General features: G+C 40.8%; 1 protein-coding gene across 1 annotated transcript in view; it reads right to left on the minus strand.

Moving 5' to 3' along the window:
- The window catches only part of CPNE4 (copine 4), a 472,893-nt gene that overhangs the window by 44,783 nt on the left and 404,322 nt on the right, over positions 1–23,788 (minus strand). The window contains exon 8 of the mRNA XM_087870204.1: positions 852–950. Coding sequence (XP_087726330.1) covers positions 852–950 — 99 coding nt within the window. The remainder of the gene's footprint in view (positions 1–851; positions 951–23,788) is intronic.

Consider the following 23,788-nt stretch of genomic DNA (forward strand, 5'->3'; position numbering starts at 1 on the left):
GAGCTGGGATATCTGTCCTTCACCCCCCATTAGTTACTTGTTGAGGGCTGTTCCCTGGATGGAGCCACACCTCCCCTCATACTTTAGCCTGCTGTGGGCATAGGCAGAACAGCTCCATCACCAGAGCAAGCCCACAGGCAAAGAGATACAGGTTTTATGGCTAGACATTGGGCAGGTGAACAATGAACAGGTAAGAATAGCAGTTACATGGTGAGGGTCCAGATGACAGCAAGTGACTAATTTATAGATAATGTAAATATATGTGTGTCCAGTGTATGAGGGAAATGGTGAAGCCAAAAGCAAGTCTAGTGGCCATAATGAATATTTGGAGGAATCCAGTAATTTTCCAAAGCAGTCAATGTGTAATTAATGTCACCAAGTCATGGAAAGAATGGTACTACCATAAGCAGATATTTGGGAAATGCTGGCTACATGCTAGGCACTCTGCTAAGTACATAACATAGATCATCTCATTTAATCTCCACAAAGTTCTATTAGGTAGGTATACTTATCACCTTCATTTTTAAGTGAGAAAACAGGCAAAGAGAGGTTAAGTCACTTGTCCAAGGCTACACAGCTAAAGGAAATTAGAAATATTCTCATCTGACCTCTCTGTTTTACTGATAAAGAAGCTGTACCACATTGGGACAGTGTCATGTCCAAGGACATGCTAGTTGCTTTGAGTTGGGTTAGGAGTAGAATTTAGGTCCTCAAATCCCACCATGCTTCCTACTTGTCACATTTAATCAAATATTGATACCTCTTCTCTCGGTGTCCCACGTGTAGTGGGTGCTCAGGATGCATCATGAGAGAAGTGCCGGGGGGAAATACCATGTGCGGTTACCACCTACCTGTTTCCCTTCCATTGCTCCTCTCATCTCCTTGAATGTCGAGGTGAACTCTCCAATGAAGTCGTGTTTGCCATTGGAGTCCCAGTCCCATACTATGCACTGCAAGAGGAAAGAAGTATCTTTAAAAACAAAATTACGAGTGAACCCACAGCAGCTGAAGGCAGTGTGAGCTTTATGAGGAAGAGCTGATGAGCGATGCCTGGTCTGGAGCAAAAGCCCAGCACTCCAGAATTGTGGCATGTGGGATGGACGTAGTATGCCTTTAGTTTCTATAGTGGTTTTTTTAATTAAGTTTTTAATTTAATTTAATTTATTTATTTGAGAGAGAGAGCGCACAAGCATGAGCAGGGGAAAGGGGCAAAGGGAAAGGGAGAAGCAGACTCCCCACTAAGCAGGGAGCCCAACAGGGGTGGGTGGGACTCAATCCCAGGACCCTAAGATCATGACTTAAGCTGAAGGCAGACACTTAACCAACTGAGTCACCCAGGTGCCTCTTTTTTGGAGGCATCTTGAAGAAAAACGAATTTCTCAACTTTTGTTTTCTCTTTCAATGTGGAGGCTATGGTAGATAATTCTTTTGCTTGGAAAACATATTAATAAGCCCTTTGGTTATGAAGGAGATTATATTAGAATAAATCAAAATGGAAGAGGTTCAGACAAAGGGAGCTCCACTGCTCTGCTGAATAAAGTAATGTCAGGTTGAGTTTTCCCTTTGCAACTAGAGACTAAACATAGGACTCAGCGGTGTGGGTTGAGAAGTTTGGCAAGGATTCATCAGAGGGCTGAGGATGGGCCTGACATTGGAGTAGGAGGAGATAAGAGATAGGTAAGGAACTTTGGAAACTGTGAGGTCTAAATGTCAAGTTCAAGTCATTTGGATACTTCTCCCCTCATGTGCCCTCTCTACTTCCTCCTCTCCTGTTATCCCTGAGACTCTAGTAACTCTGCCACCCATAAAAGTATTATGCTGGTGGTGACTCAGAGAATAAAGGTGAGGGGCTCTGTCCATGTTTTGGGACAAACAGACTGGAGAGCAGTGTGATATGACCCATAGGGATTGAAAACTGAGGGGAGCAGGGCTGCGGAGGGAGAGCTGGACAGAAGACTCCTAGGAGTGGAACCCCACAGAAACACTGGGGAGGGTGTCAACTTCCACAGTACATGGAGGTCGAACTCAAGATATCTTATCTAGATTTTGAAATGAATCTTTGACCCCAGGAAGTTGAAGAATTACAATTAAAATTCAGTTGAAACCATTCAACTTAGGTTTTTTTGGTCATTACATGTTTACTCAATTGGTAGATTCTAAAAGTAAACTACTAATAGGATCTATTATGTCAATCTGAGTCTCTAAGTCAGGGAAATATGCAGCAGAGTCCCCAGATGACCCAGGATGGACATTTGTATCTACAAGAAAGAAATCACTGCTGTTCTCAGCCACTGAGATTGCTACCATGTAGCCCAGTCTGAGAACCATTTAAGTACTTAAAGCGCTGTCATAGGAAAAGGTATTTCAATTTACTTTGTCTGACTCCAAAAGGGGGAAAACAAATCTTGTGAGGAAGCTGCAAAGAAATAACAAAAAAAAGTATTTCTCAGGAATTACACCTGTCCAGAAATAAAGTCATCTATTTGTGTAAGAGTGAGTGTTTTATTGTTGGAAATGTTTAAGAAGAAACTGCAGGACTATGCCCCAAAAATGTGGAAGAGAAAGTCAAGTAGGGAATGTTATAGAGGATTTGGTGGGAAGTTCTTTGAGTTTTCTTCTAACTCGGAGATGCTAAGATTAGTGGGAGTTATATAGGTTGCAAAATACTGTTAATGAACCGCTAAGCTCTTTTTGGTTGAAATGCTAAGCACTGCCATGTTTAGTAGGAGGTTTGAGAACCCCCTTTTTAATTCAAAGTAGGATGAAGTTCTTCCTCATTTATTCTAATGGACAGTGGAACCAATCAATGATTCAGCCACTTGGAAAAATGGCTCAGAATGTGCATTGTAAATATCACATTGTTGAACACTGTCCTTTGATCTGCAGTCACTCACAACCAGGGGTTTTTCTCTTTGTTTGCCATTCCCTCATTACTGCCTCTCCCGCCTTACACACGTATGACCGGGGCCTGGACACAGAAAGAAAGAAGGGTGGTTCTTGGGACCCTGTCTTTAAGGCTCCTAACTTTGCCTGGTAGTAAATACAGCCATGGGACACATGAGACATGCTCAGATTCTCTTCTTCCTCGAAGAGCAAATAAAGAAATAAAGAGGACAGAAGCACAGGAGAGAAAAGTGGTGGAAGCAGACTTTTAAACCCTCTTCTGCACTAGGGAGGAGGTTGAATCCCCTTCTCCCGGCCTCCCTAGTCACAGTACAATATAGAAAAGGCAAGAGGGGATGTACAGAGTACATCAGCTTGTCACAGAATTTTAGGAAAACACCACATGTCACTCCTTTTTTGCCTTCCGTTAGATGTCCCGTCATGCTTTAGTTAGTTACTCTCCCCCTTCCACCCGCCGTCCACAACATTCAGGACGTTTGTAATGTGCTATCTCTCAGGGGCAGAGAGGGAGAGACAGCTGAACCTCCATGGGCTGGAGGATGAGTCAGGCTTGACGGGACTCTAGTCCTGGCCTCCCGGGGTCAGGCCCTGTCACTCACGTGGGCCCTGCTTCTTCGATTGGCCAGCATTTCTCATTATGGCAGACGCAGAATTCTGTTTTGACTTTTCTGAGAAGGGACCCTCAAGGAAGGAAGACACAGTGAAGCAGAAAAACAAAAACACTCTTTCCACCTCTCCCTGCCATGAAGCTGGCTTGTGACAGCTCTGAGGCGGTTGAGGGAGGAACACATCTTGGTGAAAAGTAAACAGATCAACTGCCCTGTAGAAAAACTGACACTGAGGCAGAGTTCTTGGTGTGAATCAATAAGGAAGCCTTGACAGATCTGTCAGAGATCAGCAGCTGAGAACTCTCTGTGAGCCAGAAGTCGTCTCAAGTCCCTGCATCTGTGGGGTTTAGTATGCAGTCTTACCATGTGTGAGCTCCACAGAGGGTCCAATCGACTCCCTCATTTTACAGAGAAAGATGCGATGGCAGAGAAGTGAAGTGGCTTCTACGAGTTCACCCAGGGAGGGTTGGGACTAAAATCCAGGTTTCCCACCTCCCTGATTCCACAGCTACCACACAAATAGCAAATTATCATCATTAAACCACTGTAGTGCTTACTGTGTACCAGACGTTGTTCTGAGCACTTATTTTAAATCTATTTACTTTATATATAAAAACATAGGTATCAACTCATTTAATCCCCAGAACAGTTTATTGTTAGGCTCATTTTATGGATGAGGAAACGGAGGTACAGAGAAGGAAAGTAAGTTTCCCAAGACCACTCAGTTAACACTAGATAATCTTTGAACTAAAGGACGTCCATAGCTTGTCTTTTTTTTTTTTTAAAGATTTTATTTTTATTTATTTGACAGAGAGAGACAGCCAGCGAGAGAGGGAACACAAGCAGGGGGAGTGGGAGAGAAAGAAGCAGGCTCATAGCGGAGGAGCCTGATGTGGGGCTCGATCCCAGAACGCCAGGATCATGCCCCGAGCTGAAGGCAGACGCTTAACGACTGAGCCACCCAGGTGCCCCCATAGCTTGTCTTAACTGATCATCTTTTATGAACCCATGCCACTTGGTTTATGGCCTTTAGTCCTTTACAGTAACCTTGAAATGACAATACTATTATTACCATTCATAGATAATTGCCATTCACAGGCTTAGAGAGATTAAGCAACTTAACTGGACACCTAGAAAGTGACAAAGATGGATTTGAATCCGGGTGTCTGGTGCCGTAGCTGATACATTTTCTATTATAACATAATGCCTCTTAATAGAAGCAGAAATTCAGAATCGAGGTCTTTGCTCTGTGTAAAAAACCCCATTCTGTGATTGAAACTATAAACTATTAGGATTACCCGAAGCTCATTGAATACACCAAGCAACAGAGAGAATCTGTTCGCTGTTCCCAGGCAAGTGGCTGCACAGACAGCAGTGTGTGCCTGGTCTCCGGGGTCTTTAGCCGTCTGTGAAATGCATGGATAGGTGTGTCTTGAGAATTTGCACTACTCCATCCTGTTCTTATTTTACATTTGCATGGAATCCATTAAAAGAAAGGTGTACCAACTTATTGCTCATTAGCCTGTTGTGATGGTCAGTTTTACGTGTCAGCTTGGTTAGGCTACAGTCCTGTTATTTAATCAAACATTAATCTAGGTGCTGCAGTGAAATTATTTTATAGGCACAGTTGATCAGTTCATAATCAGTTGACTTTAAAATAAGGGAAATTTTGTGGTTCCATATGAGTTTTAGGATTGTTTTTCTAGTTCTGTAAAAAAAAAAATGCCATTGGGATTTTGATGGAGATAACATTGAATTTGTAGACCACTTGGAGGAGTATAGATATTTTGAACACTATTAAGTCTTCCAATACATGAACACAGAATGTCTTTCCATTTATTTGTGTCTCCTTTAATTTCATCAATGTTTTGTAATTTCCAATGTGAAATCTTTGGGCTCCTAAGTATTTTATTATTTTTGATACTATTATAAGTGGGACTGTTAATTTCCTTTCTGGATGGTTCATTATTAGTGTATAGAAACATTTTTGTATGTTGATTTTGTATCCTGCAAGTTTACTGAATTAGTGTATTAGTTCTAACAGTTCTTTTTGCGGGACTCTATAGGGTGTTCTACATGTAGGAATCATGTCACCTGCAAACAGATAATTTTACTTCTTCTTTTCCTATTTATACTTCTTTTCTTTTTCTTTTTTTTCTTTCCTAATTGTTCTGGCTAAGATTTACAGTACTGTGTTGAATAGAAGTGGCAAAAGTGGGCATCCTTATCTTGTTCCTGATCTCAGAGGGAAAACTTTCGATTTTTAACCAATGAGTATGATGTTAGCTGTGGGCTTGTCATATATGGCCTTTATCATTTTGGAGGTACATTCTTCTACACCTAGTTTGTTGAGCATTTTGTCATGAAACAGGGTTGAATTCTGTCAACCCAGAATAGCCAAAGCAATCTTAAGAACAAAGTGGGACACTCCTCATTTCTAATTCCAAAATACATCACAAAGCTACAGTGATTAAAACAGCATGGCACTGGCATAAAGACAAACCTATAGGCTAATGGAACAGAACAGAAAGCTCAGAAATAAACTCATACATATATGGTCAACTGCTTTTTGACAAAGGTGTCAAGAATACACAATGAAGCATGAGAGACTATGGACTCTGAGAAACAAACTGAGGGCCTCAGAGGGGAGGGGGGTGGGGGAATGGGATAGACCGGTGATGGGTAGTAAGGAGGGCACGTATTGCATGGTGCACTGGGTGTTATACGCAACTAATGAATCATCGAACTTTACATCGGAAACTGGGGATGTACTGTATGGTGACTAACATAATATAATAAAAAATCATTAAAAAAATACACAATGAAGAATAGTCTTTTCAACAAGTGATGTTGGGAAAACTGGATATCCAAATGCAAAGAAAGAAAGAAAGAAGAAAGAAAGAAAAAAGAAAGAAATTTGGCCCTCACATTTTCCATGCGCAAAAATCAACTCAAAGTAGATTAAAGATTTAAGCATAAGACCTGAAACTGTTAAAACTACTACAAGAAAACATGGGAGAAAAGCTTCTTGGCATTGGTCTTGGTAATGATTTCTCGGATATGACACCAAAGGCATAGGCAACAAAGCCAAAAGTAGACAAGTGGGATTATGTCAAACTAAAAAGCTCCTATCCAGAAAAGGAATCAACAAAATGAAAAGATATCTTGTGAAATGGGAGAAAAAATTTGCAAACTATATACCTGATAAGGGGTTAATTTCCAAAATATGGAAGGAACTCCTTCAACTCAACAGCAAAAACCCACTAGCCCAAATAAAAAATAATGGACAAAGGCATTGATAGACATTTCTCCAAAGAAGATATAAAAATGGGCAACACGTATATTAAATGATGTTCAACATTATTAATTATCCAGAAAATGCAAATCAGAACTATAATGAGATATCACTTCACATCTGTTAGGATGGCTATTATTTAAAAAAACACAAGAAAAAAATAACAATTGTTGACAAGGATGTGGAGAAACTGGTACTCTTATACCATGTTGGTGGGAATGTTAAATGGTGCAGTAGCTATGGAAAACAGTATGAACATTTCTCAAACAATTAAAAGTATAAATATCATGTGACCTAGTAATTCCACTTCTGGGTATATATCCAAAAGAATTGAAGTCAGTATCTTGACGATATCTGAACTCTCATGTTCACTGCAGCACTATTCACAATAGAAAAGATATGGAAACAACCCAAGTGTCCACACACAGATGAATGAGAAAGAAAATGTTACACACACACACACACACACACACACACACACACACACACACACACACACACTGGAATCTTATTCAGCCTTAAGAAAAGAAGGAAATCTTGACATCTGTGACAACATAGATGGACATTATGCTAAGTGAAATAAGCTAGTCACAGAAGGATAAATATGGCTTGATTCCGCTTTTATGAGGCATCTGTAGGAGTGAAACTCATAAACAGAGAATACAATAGTAGTTGCCAAGGGCTGAGGGGCAGGGGAACTGAGAAGGTGTTGTTCCATGGTTACAAAACTTCAGTTATGCTAGATGAATAGTTCTAGATATTTGTTGTAAAAAAGAGTGCTTATAGTTAACAGTATGGTATTGTGTACTTCAAAACTTGTTGAAAGGGAAGATCTCATGTTAAGTGTTTTTACCACAAAACAAAAACAAAGGCATAGGGCACTTGGGAGGTATTAGATATGTCTATCACTTTGACTGCGGTGATGGTGTCCTGGATGTTTGAATATGTCCAAATTCATCAAATTACACACATGAAGTATGTGCAGCTCTTTGCATACCAGGTACATCTCAATTAAAAAACAAAGCAAAGGAGATTTTCCTTGATAATCTGAGTGGGCCTGATACAATCAGTTGAAAGGCCTTAAGAGTAGAACTGAGGCTTCGTTGAGTAAGAAGAAATTCTACCTATCGTCTGTAACTTCAGCTTATGCCTAGGAGTTCCAGCCTGCCCTTCCCGATGGCCTGCTCCCAGTGGTTTCAGACTTATGCAGTCACCTCAACCATGTAAACCAATTTCTTCCAATGAATCTCTTAAAATATATCTCCCACCAGTTCTGTTTCTCTGGTTAACCTTGACTGATGCACCTTGAAGTGAATTTTCAGTGGTCTTCCCATGCTGAGATACCAACATTTATCAAACACATACTTTGTCCTAGGCATTGTTCTAATCATTTGACATGGTCAGACTCATTTAACCTTCACAGAAGCCCTACTAGAGGAGAGCGTTTATAATTGTCTCCACTTCATAGATGAGGAAACTGAGAAACAGAGAGGTTAGTGATCTATTACTGGTACTGAATATTCACAGTGTTTAAAGTCTGGCTGACTTGACATCAGAGTTCTCAGGGTCAGAATCTGATCCAGTTCCTGGTGGGGAGCGGTGAGCTGTCCAAATTGTGATCAGAAAGCTATATACTGCTGCTGGTCACTGCAGTATTCTCATAGATAAAGGAAATCTCTTCTTCTTCTCTTGACTTCTCAACTTTTTATTTTTTTATCATTGTAAACTTGTCATTTGTTCAGATGAAGCAGAATTTGCTGTCAAGTTTCTCCTGGCTCCTTAGTCACACCATCCGCTTAAGCTTCCATTGCAATCTGTTTAAATCTGCTCTAACATCTCCAACTACATGGTCATCACTGGCCTATCTCCACAACTTGAAGCAAACCTCTGAGTACTCCAATTTTTATCAGGGTTTAGCACAATTCTTGGGCACAAGTAAGAACTCAGATCAATATTTGATAAGTGAATGAAAAAGTTGTCTCTTCCTGAGTCAGGTTGATGGCAGTTCTCTGAGTGTTTGGTCCTGTCTACACTGCAAAGGGAAAGGAAGATATTGCAATCATCTTGTTAATTTTTATTAAAGGAGACAGTTGAACTGGATAATAAGCTTTGGTGCTTGTAGACATGGGTGTAGGAATGCAAAAATGGGATTATGGATATAATTTAATGATTGTAGTCACAGGTGCTGGGGCTGGGAAGCAGGAGAGCTAAGTTCTAGTCTGAGCTTTGCAGGTAGTGCTGTGAGACCTTGGGAAGGCTTCTCAACCTCTGTGCCTTGGTTTCCTTATCTATAAAATGGGTGTCTGGAGAATAAGAATTGGAAGGAATGTTCTGTGAGGTCCCTTTCTTTTTCTTTTTTTTTTTTTAAAGATTTTTTTTTTTTAAATTTATTTATTCGACAGAGAGAGACAGCCAGCGAGAGAGGGAACACAAGCAGGGGGAGTGGGAGAGGAAGAAGCAGGCTCATAGCAGAAGAGCCTGATGTGGGACTCGATCCCGTAACGCAAGGATCACGCCCTGAGCCGAAGGCAGACGCTTAACCGCTGTGCCACCCAGGCACCCCTGTGAGGTCCCTTTCTGATCCAGAGTTCCCTAGTTACATGGCATTGCATTTTTATTTCTTTTTCAACATTCTGTTTCAAAGTCTGAAACTATCATATTAAAGCAATACAATTCTTAATTAATACCTGGTTAATGTAACAATACTCTCTTTGTTCTCTTTTGTTAAGTATATTTATACACCTTGGAGAGCTAAAAGTCTATTGTTCATTGTCTCATGGTAATCCTCACAAAAGCCCCCCACCCCAGGAGAAAAAGGGTCCATTTTTACAGATGATGATCCTAAAATATAATAAAGCAACTGAAGGTGGCTTATTGCCAAGTGCAGAGCTAGCAAGAGTTGAATGAGGCTGTGAACCTGGCTTCATTTCTCTATATCCAGGGCCCTTGTCATTATACTGCAGAGCTTCACAATATACTTCTGCCAGGTTCCTTTCCAATGGAAAGCTTTCCCCCTCCTCTTTTCTTTTCTTTTCTTTTCTTTTCTTTTCTTTTCTTTTCTTTTCTTTTCTTTTCTTTTTTTTCCTTTCCTTTCCTTTCCTTTCCTTTCCTTTCCTTTCCTTTCCTTTCCTTTTCTTCTTTTCTTTCTTTCTTTCTTTCTTTCTTTCTTTCTTTCTTTCTTTCTTTCTTTCTTTCTTTCTTTCTTAAAAATAACGAATCCACGATATCTGATCTCTCTCAGGGAAGAATACACTTATATACAATTTTAATGCTCTCTTTGATAATAAGAACTCTTTAAAATTGTTCAGAACAATTAATACACGAGGGGTCTTACTGGGTTCATTTAAAGGTGGAATTTTAAATTGAGACCCTCAAAATTAAATGCTAACAATGTAGGAACCAAACTGCATTCTCATATCACTCAGTCTACACCAGTTTTCTAACTGCAGCGGTTAGGAAATCAGGCAATATTATATCATCTTAAGAAGTTTTGAGGCAAATACATACAATCATATTTCAGGGCAGCCATGATCAGGGATTTATGAGAATTTCACCCATAATTTAGTATTTGGGATGACTTTTTTTTGTAAAAATGCAATGACAACCCTTAACACAAAATTGATTTAGTGGTTTATACAGCACTCTAAATATCTACAAAAAGAATATCAAATATATTTGTTTATTTGATGGTTGTGACTTGGGCACAGGCAGACTTTGGCTGGGTATGTCCATGGGGAGAGGATCCAAGCTCCCTTGATTATCTTCTAATCACTTTATTGTGATTGCTTACAGCAGATCTGGCAATACCTATCTGACATTGACCCAGCTACTAGGATAAGAGTTAAAAGTATCTCCTCCATTGTGACATGAATACTCTGATTTGGACTTCTGAGTTTGGCAGGGCAGAGTGCTACATGGAGTAAAGACAGAGAGCTTCATAGCAGAGCAGAGACTGAAGCTGGATCCAGTTAGATGGTTATATGCAGGATCTAGATGGAGGGGAGAGTTTCTCAAATAAACATTCTGTAGGTACAGCTCCAGAAATGGCAGGCAGGGCTGAGACCTCAACCATGTCCATCTCTGGGAGCCACCTTTGCTGGAATGGTGGGCAGGACTAATGGTAATTTGCCTGTATGACAGCCCGAGTACCTTCTGAGGGACTTGACCTAAGGTGAGGAGAGAGTAGGCTGACAAGATGGGTCCAGGAACAAAGAATTGGACTTTACAGGAGTGGGGCAAGGCTGAGTAGAGTCTGGTGACAAACACTCAGGCTTTTCCACAGGCTCTGTCCCTGTGGATTCATGTCTGAATTCTCCCAGGGAGGGGGCTTTCAGTAAAAAGGCAGCCTGAAAGAGCAGTTTTCACAAAATACCAGGGTCTTATGTAGGCCAAGAGAACAGAGAGAGTGGTTTTGATGCACTGAGAGTACCAGAACGCAGTCCCAGGACTCAGGTGCACCTCCAGGCAGTGGAGGTGTTGCTGAGGGGCTGGGGGAGGAGGGATAGTAGGAGCAGCAGCAGCATGAATGTCTGGGTGCCTTAGAGGGCACAGTATTGGCATTCACACACTAAGGCATCTGTGCACCAAGCAGCAGCAGCAGAGACAAAATGGTGCTGGAATCTTTGGGATCCATGGAATATGATCCCCCTTGGCTTGGGGTTAATGCTCCTGATACAGTGAAAGTGGAGAAGGGCCTTCAGCTGGTTTCAGGGGTAGCAGAAGCAGGAGACAATGCACAAAAGGAGGGTGGGGGGTATGGCCTATGCCATGAGTTGGCTGAAACGACTTGTGGGTGAGCGTATGCAAGAACCTGCTTGATATTTTCAAAGAAATAACTGAAGGGTGAACTTTAAAGGTGGGGGAGAGGTCAGAGGTCTTGTCTTAGTTGGTAAAGCAAGACCTTGTAAAATGTAGGTTCTATCACCGGTCTCTTTTAAAAACAATCTACACTAAATATTGGGTATGCCAGCATGTTTTAATTCCAGTGTGGACCCTGTAAATGAGGCTGTGCATAGTCATCCACCATCTGTCCCCCTGCCTGGCCTGCCCTCGCTCACTGATCCCCACCTCAAGAGGAAACACAGAGCATCTGGGACATGAAGTCTATATGCAGTGGGGGAGCACTCTGTGTTCCTTTTCGGTACTCTGTGTCCAGAATGATGCGGCTTCCTCTAATCCTGAAACTCAGACCAGGTGCTTAGTGGGAGGAAGATCCCAAAGCATGAGTTCCCCTTGTAGACTCAGGTCAGTGTCATTCAACTCAATCTGCTTTTTTGGTTCTAGACTTTCTTGCTGTCAGCTGCTGCTTTTTCTTCCAAATCTGCTCTCAATTTACACTTTGCATTTGTCTCACTACATTTCTAGTAATCAGGCCAAACTGCCTCTTCCAAAATTAGAGAGTTGGTTAAAGATGCAGTTACCTCTAGGGGACGGAATACCTTGACCTTGGGGGTAACGTGCTAGTGGTTTAATAACGGTAGAAATGGTAGCACTCTTGGAGTCATTCATAATTTGATTCAAATCTCTTCCCTTTCACTGGACAAGTGTAATCATCCCCAAATCACTTTGCCTTTTTCTACCGAGTTTATTCATCCGTATGGTAGGAATGATAAGTCCTCTCTATTCGCTAGGTTGTTGCAAGAATTTATTTGACGCCGTATATTATTTATTTATCACCTACAATGGACTAGAGGTTATGCTGGCAATGGGTAAAAAGAGATGAAAGACGTCCTGCCCTCAAGATGCTGACAATTTAGTGCAGGAGATGCACTTGCCCATAGACAATACAGTGGACATGGCAAAACTGGAGGGTTGTGCCAAGGGTTGTAACCGTGGACAGTCGGGAAGGTTTCCAAGAGCAAATAAGAAAACAGCACCTGCTAAGTGGCATATGCAAGTATAAGAGCTCTTTAATTTACTTATACAGAAGGATAAATGGCTAAAAGCAGACCCTTTTCTGAGCATAAAGTAAGGACATACAGAGCAGAAGAGCGCTCTGGGTGCCTGCAGGGACAACTGGAGGACGCAGAGCTACTCTCTCCTTCCTCTTGCTTACCCTTGAGCTTGCATGGGACTGGAATGTAATCTGTCCAGTTGAGTTTCTTGTCTCCCTCATGTTACATGCTCCAGAGGTACTGCAAGCATCTCAGAGCCCTTCCTTGCAGGAACTTGTGGTAGGCCATAACGAATGCTCCAGGATATGATGATGGAGATGTGGTGGTGAAAAAGGACAGATCTGGGAAGGCACAGAGGTGGGTCCTGGCATGGCGTCTGATGTTAACCAGCTGTGAGGCATTAAACAGGTCATTCTACCTCTCTGGGCCCCTCAGTCCTCTTCTGCAAAATGACTGGCTTGCATTAAATGAGCGGTGATAAGAAAATGTTATGCCTAAGGATTTACTATGCCTAAGGAGAGCTTGTTAAATTTCAGATTTCCAGGCCCTATCAGAGATTCTGATTCAGTTTTCTGGGGAGGGTCCCAAGAATCTGCCTTCAAAACAATCATCTTGCCAGTTTGCATGCATGTGGCCTCTGGACACATTGAGAAACAAAAGAAAATCCAGGAGTCTGGGACAATAGTGGCAATAATTACATTTACATCCTGGCTCACACTGTCTTCTTCAATCCAATAAGAAACCTGACCACAAACAGAAAGGAGGGCATGTGTTGTAATGAACACTGGGTGTTATACGCAAATAATGAATCATGGAACACTACATCAAAACCTAGTGATGTACTGTATGGTGACTAACATAACATAATTTAGAAAAAAAGAAAGCAACATTCAAGGGCCATCCTGACTCCTTATGATCATGCAATGCAGCACTACTCTAAGCAGGCAAGCAATATCCTCAAATGTTACACTCATGAGAGTTGGACTGAGAGATTCCCAGGAGGGAAGGGTGATGCGCATGTTGGCTTTATCTTGCAGTTTACACATCTCTTCTTTTCTGGACTGCAGCCAATCCCTGAGACATTCCACAATGAAGTATGTCACCCTTGGAAGCTTTCATTGGAGATTTATGGCTTTGGGAGGCTTGGTTAGTTCAGATAAGCTTCAGAGGCTCCCAAATGCTTGTCCAAACCTCTTTAACTTCATACTTCACTACCTTTAGGAAGATTGAGGCTCCCATGGTTGTGTGGGCAGAGTGAAGAGGCAGGCTTTGACAGTGACTTATGCCTCAAGCTTTCAACAAGGGCTCTATCTTCATGATCAAAGTCACTCTGAATCGGTCCAACCTGTACTACTCTTTCCTACCAAATTTACAGTGTAAGATCTATCTGGGAAGCTGATATTCAATCAGGGGCTGATGGGTGTTGGACTCAGGAAACTTCCTTATGTGAATTGCAAATATGAACACAATCTCTACTCAATGAACAGATATTCAATAATATAAGTCAGTCTAGTAGGTTGTTTGAGGTATGATGCATACTATTCTTAACATATAATGAAGTATGGTTCTCCTTGAGGAGAAGTTATAAGGACCTCTTCCGCACTCTTCTGGCTCCTGGTCTCTCTTTTCTATATCTTTACCTCCTCTGTATATTTCCTGAAACATATTGCAGATGAATCTGATATATTCGATAATAGGAGATTGAAAAAGTGACTATGGATTGTTTTTCCTATTTTATTTTTTTGATTCATTATCACACCTTTATTGAGTACCTACACTGTCAGGAAATGAGCTGGCTGCAATACATAGAGCAATGAATGATAAAGATAGATGAATTAATTTTTACTGACATAAAGCTTACAATCTAGTCATAAAAACAGATATTAAAGCCATATGGATAAAGTGTAAAATTAAGGACTCAGTTAGTTGGGTAAATGAATGAATGAATGAAACAAACATGTGAATGGCATCTTTTCTACAAGAATCTTGGAGCACTTTTCACAAATAGTAAGTAACAACTCCCTCTTAATGTTTTTGAGGATCTTTAGGAACTGATACAGAATTTAGACTTTAGATCAGGAATATAATCTATTTCCTTCAGAATTTAGATTATAGAATCTATAACTTCATAACTTTATAACCTCAGAGCTGTAAGACAGAAAGGCCGTTCCAGGCCTCAAGAGTCTGAGACACTGTATCCATAATATGTCCGCTGAAAAGAAATAGAAGTCTACCTACATCTCATGTTGGAGAGATACTAAGAAGAGAGGCACTTTGGGGCGGGGGGATCTCAACATTCTGAATAAAGATTTGCTTTTCACCGAGTCACAAAAACAAATGCTCTGCACAGCTCTCAGTGGGAGGAATACTGGATAGAGTCAGGAGATAAGGGCTCTTGGTCTCAGAATGGCCCTTACCTTTTTAGGCAGGATACTTTATTTCTCAGGGACTCAAGGCTATCATCTGGAGAAAGAAAGCATTAGACTCAATGGTCCTTAAGTTCCTGTCCTACTCTTAAAACTATTGAAAAATTAAGTGATTTCCTTCTCCTTCACTAGTGTCATTCCCACCCACCAGTGGGATCATACTTGATCAACTCTGGGAAGAATGATTGTATCATGCTTCCCGTGTCATTGCATCCATTCTAGATAGTAATGACTCACCAAAGTTGGAAGGCAAATTCTAAAATCTTCCATTTGATTTTTACCTAATGCAGATCTAGCTCCAACAGGTATTAATATTTCCCTAGGAAATATCAAACTAAATTTTTAAAACTACAAAATCCTTATTTGACATTGGGGTATCCCCATGTTAAATTCCCTTTAGATTCCCATGTTAGATTTTTGGAAAGTTTTTGAATTCCAGTTGGGTGATGAGCCCAGGGTAAATGTTCTTTGACTGACTGAATTGGGGTGAGATGTGTAATGTAGGCTTTATGTTCTGGAGGTCAGAGGTTACAAATCCTCAATTTTCCTTGTAAAGTACCCTGTACAGGTGGTGCCTAATAATTACATGTTTTCTGTTCTGTCAATTTATTTGTTTTTAATACAGCTAGCATTTGAGTCGTTTTCGTTTGTTAAGTACTCATTGGCCAAGTCCTCTAAGCACATCTCACTTAATCCTCACAACAAACCTGCTAGGTAGCTACTGATAATAACATTTTGAAAGAAATTGAAACCCAGGGATGTTAGATAAGTTTCCTGAGGTGACTCAGTTAGAAAGTGGTAAAGTTGGGATTTGAACCTTGGTCTCTTGAGGGAGTCTGTGCTTTTCTGTATACCATACTGCCTATTTACTCATCACTGAATGAATATTTACTGCGTATCTACTATGTTTCATGTGCAGATACTCTGGACACTGATTACATGACGTGAGAATAAGGTGTTATTTCACTGTTTTTATGAAGTCATTCCACCCCAGCATTTATCAAGTGGCAGAACATTCTATAGAATTCCTTGTTGGGTTAGTCCTCTGCAGGCAATGTACAGAGATCACTCTGCTGCCAAGTGGAGAAGAACAAAAGGGAGAAACAGTAGTCCAATGAGGGCCTGAACTAAACCCGTGAAATCGGGAAGATTATGTAGATAGTATGGAAATGGCAACTATAGGTCTCAATCTCTAAGTAGATGCTGGGGTTGAGGGAGAAGAAAAGGAGGAAGAAAAAATCAGAATTGTCCCCAAGCTTGGGTATTTTGGTGTACGATTCACCTAGACAGGAATCACAGAAAGAACAAGTTTGAGGGCCAAGGGATAGTTTAGTATCTGGCCATGTTGATTTTATTTTAAAAGATTTTATTTATTTATTTGACAGAGAGAGACAGCCAGCGAGAGAGGGAACACAAGCAGGGGGAGTGGGAGAGGACGAAGCAGGCTCCCAGCAGAGGAGCCTGATGCAGGGCTCGATCCCAGAACGCCGGGATCACGCCCTGAGCCGAAGGCAGATGCTTAACTACTGCACCACCCAGGCGCCCCTGAATCCCACATTTTTGACCTCTAATAAACACCATGATTCTCTGGACCTGTGGTAAGTAATCACTGTTTCTTCCAGCAAAATGCCTATGTCTCTGTTTCTAAATGAGCCATGCTGCTTGTGGTTTATTGATTGCTATAATCTGATGCCTACAGACAACCTCCTGCTGGGTCCCTTAGGGGGAAAAGGCGCTTGAAGACCGGAAAGGAACAGATGACTCCATTTGTGTAGCTTAATGGGTCTGGAAACCACAAACTGGCAATGGAGGACTCACTGACAGCCAGGAGGAAGTCTTGGCACGGCCAGGCAACCTGATGACTGTGTATTCCCAACATAAGCTCATTTACTTGCTACTCTTGTTTGATTATTGCCTATGCAACCATCATAGGTGTTCAAGACTTGGAAGTTTTAAAACAAGGGAACAAAACAGATCCTAAAGGCATGCACAAATGAGCCACTCCTAATCAATCACATGAAATGATCATCAGAAAGCAGTTTTGCTGCTGACATGTCCAAACCAATTCTGGGTATTTAAACTGGATTTACTCTCTATCCATAAGACAATATAAAACAAACTCATAAAAATCACAGATTCACAAAAATTGTTCTGGATCCTCTTGGCTCATCACTACCATCCATCTTTGTCCTTGCCCTGTTCTAGTGTTTATAATGTTTCTGTGACTTGCTTGGGTGTCTAGCTTATCCTTTGAATACAACTTTTGATGCTCAGGACTCTTCAGGGCCTTGCTAATCCTTGGGATCCTCTCACTCATGACTCTTTTGGGCAACCATCACATCTGACCCACTTTTGGATCTTGGGTCCTCACCTAGGAATTAGCTCCTGATTGGAGACTTATGTAGACTTACTCCAGCCAAGTTTAGGTAAATTCAATACTTATTTTTTGAAATTTCATCTTTTGCGTGTATATATGTGTGAAAGGTCTCTATGTCACTTAGCCTTCCTACATAGACTTGGCCATTCATGGTCAATCTGTGCCTCACTGAGTTATGATGCTTACTTACATAGTGTGGAAAAAAAGAGTTTGGAATTTCCTAGCTAAAATGAGAAAACCAAGAGTTTGGACTATGTTGTTAGCCTAAAATTGCTACTGGTGAAACTCTATTTGTCAAAGAGACTCATTTCTCCTCTTCTAAACAATAATTATTATAGACAGACTTTTGAATAGAACATTTTCCTGAGAGATAGGACTTGGTTGTATGAGTTAGCTAGGAAGACACCCTATTTTTTTCATCTGGATAGAGACAGACACACATTTGTAAGATGGACAAGCAGAGAGCTGAGATTTTGACAGTGGCAAGCAGGGCCACTGACCTATCTTATCAGCCTTATTATCCAAGTAATTGAACCTTTCTTCTCATTCCATTTCTATCACTGGACAGACCAATAGCTATATTTGTCTCTGGGAGATGAAACAACTTCTTTACCTGGAGGTATAAACCCATCCATTCACTGATGGGGATGGCCCTTCCAGTAACAACTTCATCAGTAACTACTTTGGGAGGCCAGAAAGGGTAGTGGAAACTAATTAGAAATTCTTCTGGTTAACCTAGCCGTCATTATATTTTTTCAGTGGTGGTTTTTGATATGCAGACCCAAGTATCCAACTAAATTCCACATTCAGTTATCATTTGAAAGAACAGAAATAAAAAGTTATTAACCCACACAGTAGCAAAGCAGTTTAAAAGTTCATTTTATAGAGCACCAGTTGCATGGGAGGTTAACAGGTATAGTGAAAAATAGAAAAGCGCTAATCCTCAAGTAGGTTGGGGTCACCCTAGGATAATAGAAGTTAAATATCCTTCTTCTCTCAGGACGTTGGCACATGCTGTTCCCTCTAACCAAAATGTTCTTCTCTCCAACCTTTTCTAGACAGCTCTGTTTAAATTTCAGGTGTCAGCTTAAATATTCCTTCCTCAGGCATTCAAACTAGATCTAGCTTATTTTAAACTTTCTTCCGTCCCTGTACTTTTTCTTCCCTGCACATTTGGGATTATGTGTTTTCATGATTACCTGATCAATGTCTATCTTCCCCACGAACTGTAAATTAGCTCCATGGGCAGCAACCACTCCTGTTTTGTTTACCCTTTTATTCCCGACAGTGAATACAGAACTTTGCATACTTTAGGTGCTTAATAACTATTTGTTGAATGACTGTGTGGCAGAGTAGGTTACCTACCCAGTCCAGTGTAGGGCTGTTGCTGGGTGGGCTACATTTCCCAGCCATGTGACTGGTCACCAGCAAGGGAATGTGATGTGTTTCACCTCTGGGCTGAAGGTTGAGAAGGGGGTGTGCTTTCTCACTCTCTTTTCTTTTCCACTGGTTGGAAGGGAAGGACTTTAAGGTTTCAGAGGATGGTGGAGCCACAAGGTAGATGGAGCCTGGATCTCTGAATCACTGTATGAAGCTACCCATGAACACCGATTGGATTTTCCTTGACTGAGAAATAAACTTCCCTTTTACGAAGCCACTTAGAAGTCAGTTTTTAAAGAACAGATGTAAATAATAAATGTTAAAGAATGAATGAAAGGCAAAAAGCAATTCAGATGTGATCAGAATAGAGCTGGTTCTCTGGCCCATATTACCTAAGGATTTTCCACATTTAATGAACAGGAGCTAGGAGTTAATAGAAGTCTTGATGTCATCATATTTACGTTTGTTCAGATTGTGTGGTAAAATGATCACAGCCTTCATTTCAGACCATGGATCTGATTATTTTCCTCTCATCCAGTTAAGAGCCCCTCCTGGCCAGTTACAAATGAACTCCTGGCTGGATGGACAATACCTGACTTTTAGAACCAAGATTCTCATGCTCAAAATGAGTGAAACTACCTCAGTATAACCCCTATAAGAATGCTGTTTTACCAAGATTTGTTTTTGCTTGAATGTGTGATACATTATACTAGTGTAATCCTTCCATTAAACCAACTTTGCTCCTGCCCCCCTTTTCTTCTCTCCTTTCACAAATATTGTTTGAGGACTACCTGCGGGCCAGCTAGTGTGCTAGTCACTGGTGATAAAATACAGAACAAGACAGTCATGGCTCCTTCCATGATAGAGCTTACAAGCCAGTAGTTAAGACAGACAATTAACTGAGCAATTGCAATGCTGCATGATAGATGCTATCTTACAGAGTGTACAGCTATGAAAACAGTTCACAAGGCCACTATAGCAGACATTATCAATGTGTTCTACCCATGTCACATTGGATCCATTTACCATTTTGAGGTACACCAACTCCTGATATCCTTTCTCTCCCAACACCAGCACTTACGTCTTTGTCAGAGGATTGTCCTCAAGCTGCCAGACTGTTTTTCCTGTTTGTGTCGTAGTCAAAGTTCTCAGGGTAGCCCTTAACCAGTGACTGACACATGTAGAGATTTAAGTGCTATCCTTGATTGAGACAACTCTACATTATATATATTCATGGTAAGATTGAGCCAAAATCCCCCTCTTTGAGACTTTGTTTGATATCCTATCCTTACTTTGCCTCCTTTCCTTCTCTGGTCCCATTTGCCCACTCAGCTATCAGCTAATCCTGGGAACACTTTTACATGAATCCTTGTCTCAGAGTCAACTTCTGGATGACCCAGACTATGATGGGCATCTAATCCAGTTCAGAAAGTCAGAGAAGACTTCTTGGACAATGTGCCACTTAAGATGATGTCTGATGGATGAGTAGAGTCAACCAGTACATGGGGAGTGGTGGAAAAGAAGGATGTTCTAGTCAGGGTGGACGGCACATTCAAAGACTCCTCCTGGAGAGGCTGTGTTTGCATGAAAATTATTCCTCCTGAATCCACCTGCCCTTCCCATTTTGGCAAGTTTTATGGTGAGCTGACATTTCCCTAAGCTCTATGTCAGTGATACAAAGTCCCTGTTTCCTCATGATCAGTATTTACCAGGGGATTTTTAAAAAATCCCACAAAACAAAATAATATTTGTTCCTTCTTTATTGAAGGATTCATTTCTTGTATCAGTATGAATAATGTCTTGGCAAAATTGGGAGTGGGATAGCCCATTACGTTTAGTGATATAAATTATCCTTGATGCAGAAGGTCCTTGTTCATCAATACTGATGTCGCTGTATCATCAATTTAATAGCTGAACGCTAAGGACCATTAAATCTAGCACTGTTTGCCATACCATTATTTATAATAGTGCCCAAGAGTAACATGTAATTAACTCCGTGACTGATTGACAAAGTAAATTGCAGGGTAATCAATCATATTGCATAAACACTTGTCACCGGGCCACATATGGGATGTGAAGGTTGACTCGTGATGTTTTGGTGCTTCCCTATCTCAATAGTTTTTCTGGGCTAGTGTGAGGCTTAATGCTGATAGGGACTTTTTTTTTTTTCAGATCCAGATTTAAACTTGGTTGCTGTACATTTATATTCAGTCCAATCCTGCTGCTTAGCTTGATTTTTAACTGATGCCCTGTGGGAGGGTAACCAATATTGAGTATCATTCAGTTCTTCTTTATCTGGAATGGCTTTCTCTTTTGGTCTCTCCCACTCATGACTTAGTCCTTTGCCCACTAGTACCTCCTTTCACTTAGTTTTCCTTCTGCCATTTGCCTTTAAAAGAAGCAATTTACACTCTTCTGCAGTAGCCCCCCACATTAAGGCCTTTTTATAACTTGTTCTCCTTTTTGAGCTGACCATGAATGAAAAAAGCCTATTAAATTCATCATGAGCATGGGTAGGTGGGACCAAGTCAAAGTTTTCCTCTCATTTATGGACCATTTTGTAAATTTTAGTCATCCGAAAGGGTCAGACTCTCTGCCTCTGATAGCTACTTGTAACTTTCAGAAACTCCAGGTTCTGTGTGGCCAAAAGGAAGCCTGAGAAAACTGTTGAAATTCTTTCCAGGAAGAAGAATGGTTAATGGAAAGATATGACTCCCCCATTAGTGTTTCTTTTGTGTGAATATTGAGGCTAATTAGACCTTGTAGTTGGGTGGGGTCTTCCCTGAAATGGAAAGGCATTATTTCAAGTATCAGCCATGGAAGAAGAGTTGGGTCCTTAGAGCAGTGAAAGGGAGGATTCTGTACCTGTCTCTTGGAATCACCTTCTTAGGTCTGAACCAGGGCGGCAAATACCCAGCATAGGCATTATCATCCCTCCCTCCCACTACTCCCTGCCCATCCTCTTATCCTCATCCATTGCAGGTATCACCGATCAATCATTATACTTTCCTCATTGAATCAGGATAAAATCTTGGAACCCTCCTCAATCCAGCATCCTAGTTGGTCACTCTCTATTGAGCAGAGTTGGAATATAAGATTAAAACCTATTTCCTAGTGTTGTTTTCCAGTCTAATGTGTCAGGATGCACACATATCTAGTCCATATGCACATATATCTAGTACCTACTAGACATAAGGTGGGTGGGTGCTAGGAGGGAAAGAACTACCTGAAGATCATCACCCCACCCATTGGAACAGGACTGTGAGCCGTGGGAACGAGTCGTATCTTGTAAACCAGATAATTTTCATGTAATACTACCTCTTAGGTTTATTTTCTCTTTGTTTTCACCTTTCTTTCAGTGACATTTGATTTAAATGGTCTGGCCTTGTCACAGCTGGGCCATAGACTAGCCAAAGGAGGACCATGTGTCCATGTAGGGACAGAGTTAAATCAAAAGCCAGGTTATCTGGAGGCCAGAGTACATCTGAGACTGCTAATGAGTGAATGCTCGTAGGAAGTGCAAGTTTTTTAATTCAGCTGCTTTTCCTTACTTTGAGATTCCTCCTCCTACTGACAGCCTTAGTGAGCCTGAGTGTTATTTTATTTAAAAAGGTACTGTTCATTTTTTTGCCACCTTGAAAAGACTATCAAGAGCTCACAATGAGGTAGCAAGAAATTACTTCATTCACAGAAATTATCATTCCATCTCTCTTCCTCCCGCCTATCCTTTTCACAAAGCCATGGGTTTTTCATGGCAAGTCCTTCTAGTTTTGTATGTCACTAAAGCCACATGATCAGGTAGCAAATATCAAAGTCTCCTGATGACTGAAGAGCCCAATATCCCATGGATATAATGATGATGTTGATGATGATTTCCCCAGCATGAGTTTCTAAGAGAGCCACAGGAAACTTGCCTTCTTCTCATTCTGTCCTTACTTAGAAGCTTAGCTTTTAAGATACTCTCTGGAGCTTTGATCTATGAAGAGGTGAACAAATTAGCAAACATGGACCTTCTAACATATTATTATTCAAATTTGCAAACAATCACCTTGGCAAGCAGGTATATGCTTTATAGACCTAAGTATTGCTTTGACACGTAAGTCAAAGAGAATTTGTAAGCAATAGACAGCTGCTCTTAGAGAATTCAGCTTGGCATGTAATCTAGTTCAGTTGAAAGATTTGGATATAATCACTGCAAAACAGACCACTGCTCTCCTCTGTGTCTCTCTGGTCACGTACAAATCATTCATTCGGCAGGTTCTTCGCAATTTCACTAATTAATGGTCCTTTTGGCCCCGAGTCAGGATTCTACAAAGATTTTTTTTTCAAAGCGCAACTGAACGTAAGGGGGAAAATAAGGCACAATATTTAAGATTCATTTTTAAACTTAATGAAGAGTTCTGTGGATTGGCATTTGACCTGGTGGTAGTTGGCCCAACAATTGTTTGGATTTCTTTCAAGCCCAGCACAGAGAAACATGAACTTACTTTTTTTCAAGTGAGTTGTCATTAGGATTTTATTGGTTTTATACCCTAGGTTGGTGGGTAAGGATGGATTAAAGGGCAGAGGAAGAAAATACAGAGAAACTTACTATGAAAGTATAGATTTCATTCTGTTCATGTCTATATTCTTGTTTCAATCATAATCTTATTCATTCATCCCAACAGCATGCCCCCAATATGTGCTCAGTAGGCTGCCAGGAAACATGTCATACACAATGTGAGTTTAAAACATGGGTCACTGCCCTCAAGGAGCTTGCCATCTAGTAGGGAAGATAAATATATACTGAAAATAACCCCAAACCAAAGTAAAGTTGGGTGATGATTTACTAGGAACTATAAGAAAGGTTTGAGTAAAAACAAAGGAGAAGAGTGATCTGTTGTGTGCTCTCATTGGACATGAGA

This window comes from Ursus americanus, chromosome 20 (genome assembly GCF_024610735.1).
Source record: "Ursus americanus isolate L20-20 chromosome 20, mUrsAme1.1.p, whole genome shotgun sequence".
NCBI lineage: Eukaryota > Metazoa > Chordata > Mammalia > Carnivora > Ursidae > Ursus > Ursus americanus.